Here is an 11,927-nt window from a genome sequence, read left to right as displayed (position 1 = left end):
CATCTTTGTCTGTCCAGAGCTCAATGGTGCCTTATACTATGAGGGTCCAGACTATTTCATACAATGGTGCATGTTTGTTAGCACAAGCTTCTGCTGCCAAGTTGATAGTTGATACAATGTTTCATTTTCCTTGACAGGCAATGTGATTTATTTTCTACCTGCAGGCTGCCATCTTTTTCTTTGTTGGCTTTATGCAAGCAAGTTTTACATAGTTGGCAATATAACTCACTTTTAGATTTGTATAACTTTCATTTATATTCAGATATCATTTTGATGACTCACATGACAATGATTTTGAGATAAGAAGACTTTATTATAAAATAAACTGTTCCGCAATAATGTGCATATGACAATCATAAACTGGCATGCAGATCGGGTGAATTGGTAAGATAAATTGGCACTCCAAATGGAAAAGGTTGCCAAACCCTGGTGTAGCCTAATACCAGCAGCTCCGGGAGTATAATGACAGACTCTGGGAAGGCTGACAGCAGCGGGAGGAGGAGCTCCGGGAACAGTTTTTTTTCTTCTGGTTAGGCTATCTTGATCTCTGGCTCTCTCTGGAGTCATTTGTGTGTCGTAATGATTTGATCAGTGTGCTTAAAGCGTCATACAAGCTCAGTAGCCTACATATAATGGATTTTATTAAAACACATAGGGTGTGTCTATACTGTATATGGAAAAACCCCTGTTTTAAAATTTTAACCAGTCGATTGGTCAAAAGAACAGACGACCAACAATATTTTTTGGTCAGGGACAGCCCTAGTTTCTACAGTCTGTTGAAGGAGGAGCCACAGACAAAGGAGGTTAGTCAGGGGCTGGGGCGGGGACTAGTGGGGCTGCAGCCCATGCAACATGGGGCACAGGACACAGTTTACATTCAAATCAGAAGGGATTTAAAAAAAAATCTTTCCCACCTACTTTCTTTAGTTAAAATGTTCAAAATCCAGGGGCAGAATGACAGATTTGCACCTTGTCAGCTCGGAGGATATGAACTTGCAACCTTTCGGTTACAAGGCCAACGTTCTAACCACTAGGCTACCCTGCCGCCCCAAGTTTGTGGTTTGTGGAAAGAATTCTCCTCAAGAACAACTGTGTCACCCTCTGTGTGCTGTGTCCCCCTCAGGACTTGTGCCTTGCATATAGGTCAAGGTTCTCCCAAGATGTACTCTTAAGGAGCGTACTGTTACTCTTTGGGGTCCAAAGATTTTATGTTATTTCAGAGGTATTCTGGCACTGGCAGCCAAAACAGCCAAATACTCCATCTAAACCACAGGAGGCAGCTGAGGGGAGAACAGCTCATAATAATGTCTGGAATGGAGTGAATAGACTGGTATCAAACACATAGAAACCATGTGTTTGTTTTCAAAACCATTCCATTTATTCCATTCCAACCATTGCTAAGGTGCCACCGGCCGGCTTTGATCTAGACGTGAATCGATTCTAAATTGCAACACAGTTCTAGAAACATAAAGCATATTACTTTCATATCACATCAAAATAATTTCATAAAGGCAAAATATACACTTACTGTACAGTGTTTTAACCGGCTTTATCAAAGTTACAGCCGACAGTATTTTTCAGTGACATCATGCATCATCGGATCATGCTAGATAGCCAATTAGCACAGGTCTTCTGTCTGTCTTCCGTAAATACATGCTGTAACTTGGAGATATGGCCGTGTGGGACCCCTATGTATCAATTTAACCTTTTTATGTATTTATTATTATTTTCTCGCTGATATGTAAGGTTAGATCCTTATGCTTCCGAAACCGTACCGCAAGCGATGTGCGTTAATGTTCAGACCGAGAGTCGGGCCTCTTAACAAAACTCCCCCGAACAAAGGACGTCTTCGTCCAATAACTCTTATGTTTAATGTAATGGAACTGATCTAGGGCTAGGTTAAGGTGAAAGGTCAAGTGCTGTTGATATGAAGGCTATGGAAAGATTTAAATTGCATACTCCTCGTCTCCTTCTTAACACACATTGGAGGTCAGAGGGGAAGAACCTCTGGCTTTCTCATCCAATGAGTTTTGAGAAGGAAATGAGGAGAGAAGACACGAGTAGTATGCAATTGATGTCTTCCCCATGCCTGAAGAGCAGAGACCCTAATGAGCTGCTAGTCTTTATTTCAAGTCAAGTGAATAATAAAGAATAACTTTAAAAAACAACAACTTATTTCACCTTTATTTAACCAGGTAAGCTAGTTGAGAACAAGTTCTCATTTACAACTGCGACCTGACCAAGATAAAGCATAGCAGTGTGACATAAACAACAACACAGTGGGGAGGTAAGGCAACAAATAGGCCATAGTAGCAAAGTAATTACAGTTTAGCAAATTAACACTGGTGTGATAGATGAGCAGAGTAGAAATACTGGTCTGCAATAGAGCAGAAAAGTAAATAAAAATAATATAATCTAACCCTGGTAAATGTCTCCACATAACATGTCCAGGAGTGCAACATTGAAAACTTGGACTTTTAGCAGAATTTTATTTAACTAGGCAAGTCAGTTAAAAACAAATTCTTATTTTCAATGACAACCCTAGGAACAGCAAGTTAACTGCCTTGGGCAGAATGACAGAAGTGTAATTTGTCAACTCAAGGGTTTGAACTTGCAACTTACCAGTTACTAGTCCAACATTCTAACCACTAGGCTACCCTGCGCCCCATTATTCATGTATTCTTTTGTTGCAGAAATTAATACAAAATAAATAGCAATAAATTATTAGGTGGTCTGTTCAGGATGTCTAATTGCATGAGGATAAGGTAATGCCAGTTTCCCTTCTCTGTGACTGGTAGGTAGACGTTCTGCTACGTAAAAAGAAATATATATATATATATATATAACAGACCTGATAATATACAGAAGTGTGTCATACACCTCTTGTCCAGTATCCTTCTACTCATCTGCTTGCCATAGGGCCCAGTTACAGCGTCATGTCTCTGGCATACAGCTTTTGTCTAATTGTCAAAAGTTGATTAATTAACTGCAGCTAACCCTAGGCTTAGCAGAGTTGCCAACAACAGGAAGTATCTGTTTTTTAGGGATACAGCTAAACATAGCTTCATAAATTATCCTAACCAGCTACGTCAATTTAGACAAAAGCTGTATCCCTTCTAGACTAAACCAAGTAACAGGGAAGAGAGGATGGCATGTGAAGTGTTTTCCTTTTAGGGATGGATGAAGGAGGGAACGCTTCTGAGCACCACGGAGGTCTTTTGCACCTTTCAATGACGTTTATACATTACAATGGTTGGCATAAGTGCCATCATAGCTACCATTATTCCCCTATCATGGCTTTGGGACTGGGCAGATGTGAGTGAAGGCACTGCTTTTGTCCTCCATGTTCTCCTCGCCATCCTATTTTTGTAAGCTTTCCTTCCATGTCCGTACTACATGTAAGGACTGGAGAAGTTACTCTACCTAGCACCACCAATGATATACAGCATACATATCATTGGCGCCAACCCTACACGCACGCGCCCTCAGTTGCTGCAACAGCTCGAGGATGCAGTACGTCGCACTGCGCATGCACGCTTGCAGCGCACGTTTCTATTTTTAGAAAGTGACGTCATCATGAAATATCAGCGGCAGCCTTCGGCCCCCACACCGGATAGACTGGATTGACTGGACGCTTGCAGTAGCACCACAGGCCGCAGTAGCCATCAGTTAGAGATTTTACTGATTATCTCCCTTCTAATTTGCGCCTCAGACATTAACAGAATTGCTTCACCATTGTTTTAGCTAGGTCTTATGTAAGCGGGTGTTTCAGAGAAAATCCGCAGTTACGTTTGATGTACTGTTTATAGCGTTGGACATCAGCAGGAAAATACACATCCGTCTATTCGAAAGCAATTGTCGATAGCCTGCTTCCTGTATCGTGGAACTGACTGCCCGACCTTCGGCGCACATCAACAGCGACAATGGCAGATCGAGAGCAACTGATCCAGAGAGCCCGTATGGCTGAGCAGGCGGAACGGTACGATGACATGGCCTCGGCGATGAAACAGGTACTAGAGACGTCATCGTTCTGCACAATGCATCTCACATGAAATAATGTGACAATCATTGATATCAGTTTGTAACAAAGGTCATCAGATGACATCATTCAATGGTCATACAATGTAGTATCTTGCTAACTATGGTAGCTAGTTAGCTGGATTTGTCGTCTTTCATTATGGAAATTATTTATAAAGTATCTGCATAATCAAATCAATGTGAAACCTGGTGCACACAACATCAAGGTTATTTTGCTTCTGTTACTGTTATTTTGTCATATCGTTTTGAGAAGTGAATGTAGTAACTAACGACCTAGTTATCTATATCTAGTTAAGAATGAAACTGGTGGTGGTCGATGCAGTAGCACCAGCCAAAATGAACATAGGCACACATTGGGTGCGTTCGTTCACTAGTTACAGCACTTCGGGCTAGTGAATAAAACTAGCTAGCTAGTCCAAGCTTGAAAACTGGTTTTACATGACCTGTAATAGCTTAACGAAGATAGTAATGGTGAACTTTATGTCAGACAGAGAAAAATGTTCTTAAATAACTAGCAAATATGATGGTGGAAATGTATGAAGGACCAGATTTCGCGCCTTTGCGAATGCACCCACACATATCCTCACACATATCCTGTCTGCAAGAGGGTCGTCACTTGTTACCACAGCCACAAATGGCTAAACCCTGTCTAGTTCTACAATTGATCTTCTTAAAATCTGACTTTAAACCTTAAGTACACTGCTAACCCTATGCCCAATCCTAACCATAAATTAAGACAAAAAAAAACACATTTTTGTTTTCATCAATGTATGATATAGCCCATTCTGACTGGTAACTAGTGACAACCCTGCAAGGTCAGCTGTATTGATGCTGATGGATACATTTTCAGCTATTGACTTAAATGCTTCCGGTTGCTCAAAAGGCATAGAAGTATCTTTATATAATAAAACAAAAGGTCTGGTTCAATCAAGCACAGCTTCATTCCCAAACACCGCATACTGTACATCTCCACCTCGATATGGATGCACCCTGCAACTTCACACCTTTGTAATGGTGAATGAGTAGGTCCTCCCAATGTTAGGCCAATTTCTTAGATTTATAAAAAGTATATGATATGGTAGCATTTTCACATCCTGTCAACAATATTAAAATATATGCCATTTAGCAAATACTTTTATCCAAAGTGACTTCCATACATGTGTGGATACATTTTAAGTATGAGTGGTCCCTGGAATGGAACCCATTATCCTGGTGTTGCGAGAGCCATGCTTTACCAGCTGAGCTATTTAACACTTCTATGTCCTCACCAGGTGACTGAGCTGAGCGAGCCTCTGAGTAACGACGACCGCAACCTACTCTCTGTGGCCTACAAGAACGTGGTGGGGGCCCGGCGGTCCTCCTGGCGCGTCACCTCCAGCATCGAGCAGAGGGCCATGGCCGACGGCAACGACAAGAAGCTGGAGCTGGTGAAGGCCTACCGGGAGACCATCGAGAAGGAGCTGGAGACGGTGTGCCAGGACGTGCTCAACCTGCTCGACCAGTTCCTCATCAAGAGTTGCGGAGAAGACCAGCTGGAGAGCAAGGTGTTTTACCTGAAGATGAAGGGCGACTACTACCGCTATTTGGCCGAGGTGGCCACAGCCGAGAAGAAGACCTCCGCCGTGGAGTCCTCCGAGGGAGCCTACAAGGAAGCCTATGAGATCAGCAAGAGCATGGCGGCCACCCACCCCATCCGGCTAGGCCTGGCCCTCAACTTCTCTGTGTTCTACTACGAGATCCAGAATGCTCCAGAGGAGGCCTGCAGGCTGGCCAAGGAGGCCTTTGATGAGGCCATTGGACACCTGGACAATCTGAACGAGGACTCCTATAAGGACTCCACCCTCATCATGCAGCTGCTGCGGGACAACCTGACCCTGTGGACCAGTGACCAGCAGGACAGCGAGGGGGGAGAGGCCCAACCCTGAGACCTCCTCCTACCCCCAGATAGTCTTTAGCTAGAGTTAGACACTCCCCTTCCCCTTATTCTCTACTATTTTCTGACCTTCTCTATTCCCTCTATTTTCTTCTCTTCCTAATCGCTCACCTCTTTTTCTCTTTGTGCCATTATAATGCTCAATTAAGGCCTCATCAGGAAGAATCTGTTCTCTAGTGGCCTGTCGTTTTGTCCTACATTCTCACCTCTACCCCTGCTGCTGCATTCACCTTCTCATACTGTCCTCCTCAACTCTCTCCCTCTTCTCTGTCCTCCCAAGGCTTTCTGTCCCTGGCCCACTTTCTGTGCACTAGTGCTATTTTGTTTTTATTATAGTCATTCCATCCCATTTTTGATAGTTGCTGATGATGAACTGAATGGTTGGTATTCAAGTGGCATTTCCACAGGACGTTCTCGTGAGGACAATCTATCATCATGATGATGTCTGTAATGCTAACTAGGGAAATGTTTCATTATTTGCACAGCATAGTGCAAATGTCACTATTTACCAGAATGTTGTTGTGCTCTCCCCTTGATTTGTACCGCTTCTATTTGTACCCCCCCCCTTACTGTAAAATGTCTGTCTGTTGTCCCTCTCTATTTCTTGCCCTTTCCACTTTGCCCTTTGACCTCTGTGTGCACTGTTAGCCCCTGTGAACGTATTCCAGCCATCTTCCGTCTTGAAATGTCCGTCTATGAATGTTGATGGGACAGTGTCTGGAGTTTTCAGTTGTGCAAGTACATTTGTTTATTATTATGAATCATGCGTGGTCATTAAATAATTCCATTAAAACATAACCTACCATGGGAACTTGTGTGGGTTCATGCCCTGTGCTTCAGAGTAATTTATAATTTCAACAAATGGCCTTGATTTCTGTCTTTGGTGTGCTGTTTTATAGTGTGTTTGTGTGCAGACATGCGTGTGTAGCCTATTCTGTGGGAATACTTGGATGAACAGCATGACTGTGCGCGTCAGTCGCTGAGTGAATCTGGCCCTGCAGTCATGAGCAATTTGGTCATGTGTGTTTCTTTTATCATTCAGGTATTACACACAGACACACACTGATTTTGTTCACGGTGTAGGATTTTGTGTTTATGGTGAGGATGTTGCTCGCATGGTATTCCTCTCCCTGATGGACAAAGTCAGAATGGGTATCTTGGTGCAGTATACATTTCCAATGAATTATCGACACACCTTTTATATTTAACTAACTTAACCATTTGGTTAAAAAAAGGCTAGTAATAAGTCTAATACTACCCGTTTTTGTTTTCTGTTAAATGTTTTGCTTTCATGTGCCCAACTGAACAGAACCCTGGCTGGTTTCACCACCCTTTTTTGAACCTTGCGGAGCTCTTTTCTTTTTGTCCTCTGCATTTAACCATCTTCAGCTCAACTCAATAGCAGCATCTAGTGATGGTTTTTGGTACTTTTACTCTCAACTACAGGGTTTATAGTGTAATAGCTCAAGTAAAGTAATATACACTACCGTTCAAATGTTTGGGGTCACTTGCTTTTGAAAGAAAAACATTTTTTTGTTGTCCATTAAAATAATATCAAAATGAGCAGAAATACAGTGAAGACAATGTTGTAAATGGCCATTGTAGCTGGAAATGGCTGATATTTAATGGAATATCTACATAGGCGTACAGAGGCCCATTGTCAGCAACCATCACTCCTGTGTTCCAATGGCACGTTGTGTTAGCTAATCCAAGTTGATCATTAGAAAACCCTATTGCAATTGTTAGCACAGCTGAAAACTGTTGTCTTGATTAAAGAAGCAGTAAAACTGGCCTTCTTTACACTAGTTGAGTATCTGGAGCACCAGCATTTGTGGGTTCGATTACAGGCTCAAAATGGCCAGAAACAATTAACCTTCTTCTGAAACTCGTCAAGTCTATTCTTGTTCTGAGAAATTGCCAAGAAACTAATGATCTCGTACAACGCTGTGTACAGCGTAAACTGGCTTTTAACAGAATAGAAAGAGGAGTGGGAGGCCCCGGTGCACAACTGAGCAAGAGGTCAAGTACATTAGTGTCTAGTTTGAGAAACAGACGCCTCACAAGTTCTCAACTGGCAGCTTCATTAAATAGTACCCGCAAAACACCAGTCTCCAAGTCAACAGTGAAGAGGCGACTCCGGGAAGCTGGCCTTCTAGGAGATAGTTCAGGCTTTGAAATAGCTGTGATAAAAGCACAGGGTTGGGATTGAAGCATCAGGCAATACCAAGATAGGAGCAATACAAGGGTATTGTAAGATCATACTGTGATGTTACAAATGTTATATATTGTAGACACTGATGCAACTTTGTGAACAAGATTGTTTGTAGCTGTGATTGAGATGTGACACATAAGTGTTTATGAAAGAGAAATACATATTTTATGGATAACAGCACCTCACTCACACTCAAGTCTTCACCAGCAACCTGACGAGGAATGACGGAAATACATATAATTCTATGGATAGCAGCACCTCATCACACACAGTCAAGGAGGAATGACGGAAGGACAGAGTAATAATTAACCCATTATCTGTGTGTGTGTTTACTCTGTGGGTGAGGTAGCGTTGTGGAGAAAGTACCTTTTTGGTTGACTGACCTTAGAATTAGTTAACTTGTTGAAATAAACCATCATATTGACAGAGGTCATGGACTAGGCTTGCAGTCAACATACTATACTATAGCGATGACCATTAACATACATCTAATGCCATTGTTATTATACTGAACAAAAATATAAACGAAACATGCAACAATTTAAAAGATTTTACTGAGTTACAGTTCATAAACTCAGCAAAAAAAGAAACTGTCAACTGCGTTTATTTTCAGCAAACTTAACGTGTAAATATTTGTATGAACATAAGATTCAACAACTGAGACAGAAATGGAATAATGTGTCCCTGAACAAAGGGGGGGATCAAAATCAAAAGTAAGTCAGTATCTGGTGTGGCCACCAGCTGTGTTAAGTACTGCAGTGCATCTCCTCCTCATGGACTGCACCAGATTAGCCAGTTCTTTCTGTGAGATGTTACCCCACTCTTCCACCAAGGCACCTGCAAGTTCCCGGACATTTCTGGGGGGGAATGGCCCTAGCCCTCACCCTCAAATCCAACAGGTCCCAGATGTGCTCAATGGGATTGAGATCCGGGTTCTTCGCTGGCCATGGCAGAACACTGACATTCCTGTCTTGCAGGAAATCACGCACAGAATGAGCAGTATGGCTGGTGGCATTGTCATGCTGGAGGGTCATGTCAGGATGAGCCTACAGGAAGGGTAGCACATGAGGGAGGAGGATTTCCTCCCTGTAACGCACAGCGTTGAGATTGCCTGCAATGACAACAAGCTCAGTTAGATGATGCTGTGACACACCGCCCCAGACCATGACGGACCCTCCACCTCCAAATCGATCCCTCTACAGAGTACAGGCCTCAGTGTAACGCTCATTCCTTCAACGATAAATGCGAATCAGACCATCACCCCTGGTGAGACAAAACCGCGACTCATCAGTGAAGAGCACCTTTTGCCAGTCCTGTCATGTCCAGCGACGGTGGGTTTGTGCCCATAGGTGACGTTGTTGCCGGTGATGTCTGGTGAGGACCTGCCTTACAACAGGCTTACAAGCCCTCAGTCCAGCCTCTCTCAGCTTATTGCGGATAGTCTGAGCACTGATGGAGGGATTGTGTGTTCCTGGTCAAAATGGTGCAAGAGGAAAGATTTTTTCTTCAACAAGCAAGACGCACAGGACATTCCCCAAACACCCGACAGGGCCAACATCCCCTTTATTTGCAAGAGGAATTGACGCAGGTACAGAGGACAAAGAGCCGGATGCCTGGTCAGGACCCAGAAAGGCGCCAACGTGTAATCATTGGACAATAAACTAGACGAGGTACGGTCACGAATATCCTACCAATGGGACATCAAAAACTGTAATATCCTATGTTTTACGGAATCTTTGCTGAATGACGACATGGATATTCAGCTAGCGGGAAGTACGCTGCACCGAGGATAGATGGAACACTGAAGAGGATAGAACAACACACTCCGGTAAGACGAGGGGGAGGCGGTCTGTGCATATTTGTAAACAACAGCTGGTGTACGAAATCTAAGGAAGTCTCTAGATTTTGCTCGCCTGAAGTATATTGTGATAAATTGCAGGCCACACTACTTGCCTAGAGAGTTTTCAGCTATACTTTTCGTGGTTGTTTATTTACCACCACAGACAGATGCTGGCACTAAGACCGCACTGAGTCAGCTGTATAAGGAAATAAGCAAACAGGAAACCACTCACCCAAAGGTGAGGGGTCGAGTGGCCGAAGACATTAATGCAGGGAAACTTAAATCAGTTCTACCAAATTTCCATCAACATGTTAAATTTGCAACCAGAAGGAAAAAGAATTCTAGATCACCTGTACTTTACACATAGAGACGCGTACAAAGCTCTCCCTCGCCGTCCATTTGGTAAATCCGACCACAACTCTATCCTCCTGATTCCTGCTTACAAGCAAAAAATGAAAGCAGGAAGCACCAGTGACTCAGTCTATAAAAAAGTGGTCAGATGAAGCAGATGCTAAACTACAGGACTGTTTTGCTATCACAGACTGGAACATGTTCCGGGATTCTTCCGATGGCATTGAGGGGTACAACACATCAGTCACTGGCTTTATCAATAAGTGCATCGAGGAGGTCGTCCCCACAGTGACTGTACGTACATACCCCAACCAGAAGCCATGGATTACAGGCAACATTCTCACTGAGCTAAAGGGTAGAGCTGCCGCTTTCAAGGTGCGAGACAATTACCCGGAAGCTTACAAGAAGTCCTGCTACGAACCATCAAACAGGCAAAGCGTCAATATAGGGCTAAGATTGAATCATACTACACCGGCTCTGATGCTCGTCTTATGTGGCAGGGCTTGCAAACTATTACAGTCTACAAAGGGAAGCACAGCTGCAAGCTGCAAGCTGCCCAGTGACACGAGCTTCTCAGACGAGCTAAATCACTTCTATGCTCGCTTCGAGGCAAGCAACACTGAGGCATGCATGAGAGCATCAGCTGTTCCAGATGACTGTGTGATCACGCTCTCCATAGCCGACGTCAGACCTTTTAACAGGGCAACATACACAAGGTTGCGGGGCCAGACGGATTACCAGGATTTGTGCTCTGGGCATGTGTTGACCAACTGGCAGGTGTCTTCACTGACATTTTCAACATGTCCATGATTGAGTCTGTAATACCAACATGTTTCAAGCAGACCACCATACTCCCTGTAACCAAGAACACAAAGACAACCTGCCTAAATGACTACAGACCCGTAGCACTCACATCCATAGCCATGAAGTGCTTTGAAAGGTTGGTAATGGCTCACATCAATACCATTATCCCAGAAACACTAGACCCACTCAATTTGCATACCGCCCCAACAGATCCACAGATGTTGAAATCTCTATTGCACTCCACACTGCCCTTTCCCACCTGGACAAAGGGAACACTTATGTGAGAATGCTTTTCATTGACTACAGCTCAGCGTTCAACACCATAGTACCCTCAAAGCTCATCACTAAGCTAAGGATCCTGGGATGAAACACCTCCCTCTGCAACTGGATCGTGGACTTCCTGATGGGCTGACCCCAGGTGGTGAGGGTAGGTAGCAACACATCTGCCATGCTAATCCTCAAAACTGGAGCTCCACAGGAGTGCGTGCTCAGTCCCCTCCTGTACTCCCTGTTCACCCACAACTGCATGGCCATGCATGACTCCAACACCATCATTAAGTTTGCAGACAAAACAACAGTGGTAGGGCTGATCACCGTCAACGACGAGACAGCCTACAGGGAAGAGGTCAGAGACCTGGCCGGGTGGTGCCAGAATAACAACCTATCCCTCAACGTAACCAAGACTAAGGAGATGATTGTGGACTACAGGAAAAGGAGGACCGAGCACGCCCCCATTCTCATCAACGGGG

General features: G+C 43.7%; 1 protein-coding gene across 1 annotated transcript; it reads left to right on the top strand.

Annotated features, from left to right (window-relative positions):
* The first annotated feature begins 3,589 nt into the window (after positions 1 to 3,589).
* LOC124007390 (14-3-3 protein eta-like) lies at positions 3,590 to 6,805 on the top strand. The gene is made up of 2 exons (XM_046317897.1): positions 3,590 to 4,010; positions 5,310 to 6,805. Exons 1-2 carry the CDS (start codon positions 3,924 to 3,926, stop codon positions 5,961 to 5,963), a joined length of 741 nt encoding a protein of 246 aa, XP_046173853.1. The 5' UTR covers positions 3,590 to 3,923; the 3' UTR covers positions 5,964 to 6,805.
* The last annotated feature ends 5,122 nt before the right edge of the window (positions 6,806 to 11,927 follow it).

This window comes from Oncorhynchus gorbuscha, linkage group LG20, assembly GCF_021184085.1.
Source record: "Oncorhynchus gorbuscha isolate QuinsamMale2020 ecotype Even-year linkage group LG20, OgorEven_v1.0, whole genome shotgun sequence".
Lineage (NCBI taxonomy): Eukaryota > Metazoa > Chordata > Actinopteri > Salmoniformes > Salmonidae > Oncorhynchus > Oncorhynchus gorbuscha.
Note: the sequence above shows the minus strand (reverse complement) of the source record. Positions and strands in the feature narration are given on the sequence as shown.

What these genes read in the sequence shown, in the direction of transcription:
- LOC124007390 (XM_046317897.1), top strand. Translation starts at nt 3,924, where the DNA reads ATGGCAGATCGAGAGCAACTGATCCAGAGAGCCCGTATGGCTGAGCAG. An exon ending in TGGCCTCGGCGATGAAACAG is followed by an intron (nt 4,011 to 5,309) that starts GTACTAGAGACG and finishes TGTCCTCACCAG; the next exon opens with GTGACTGAGCTGAGCGAGCC.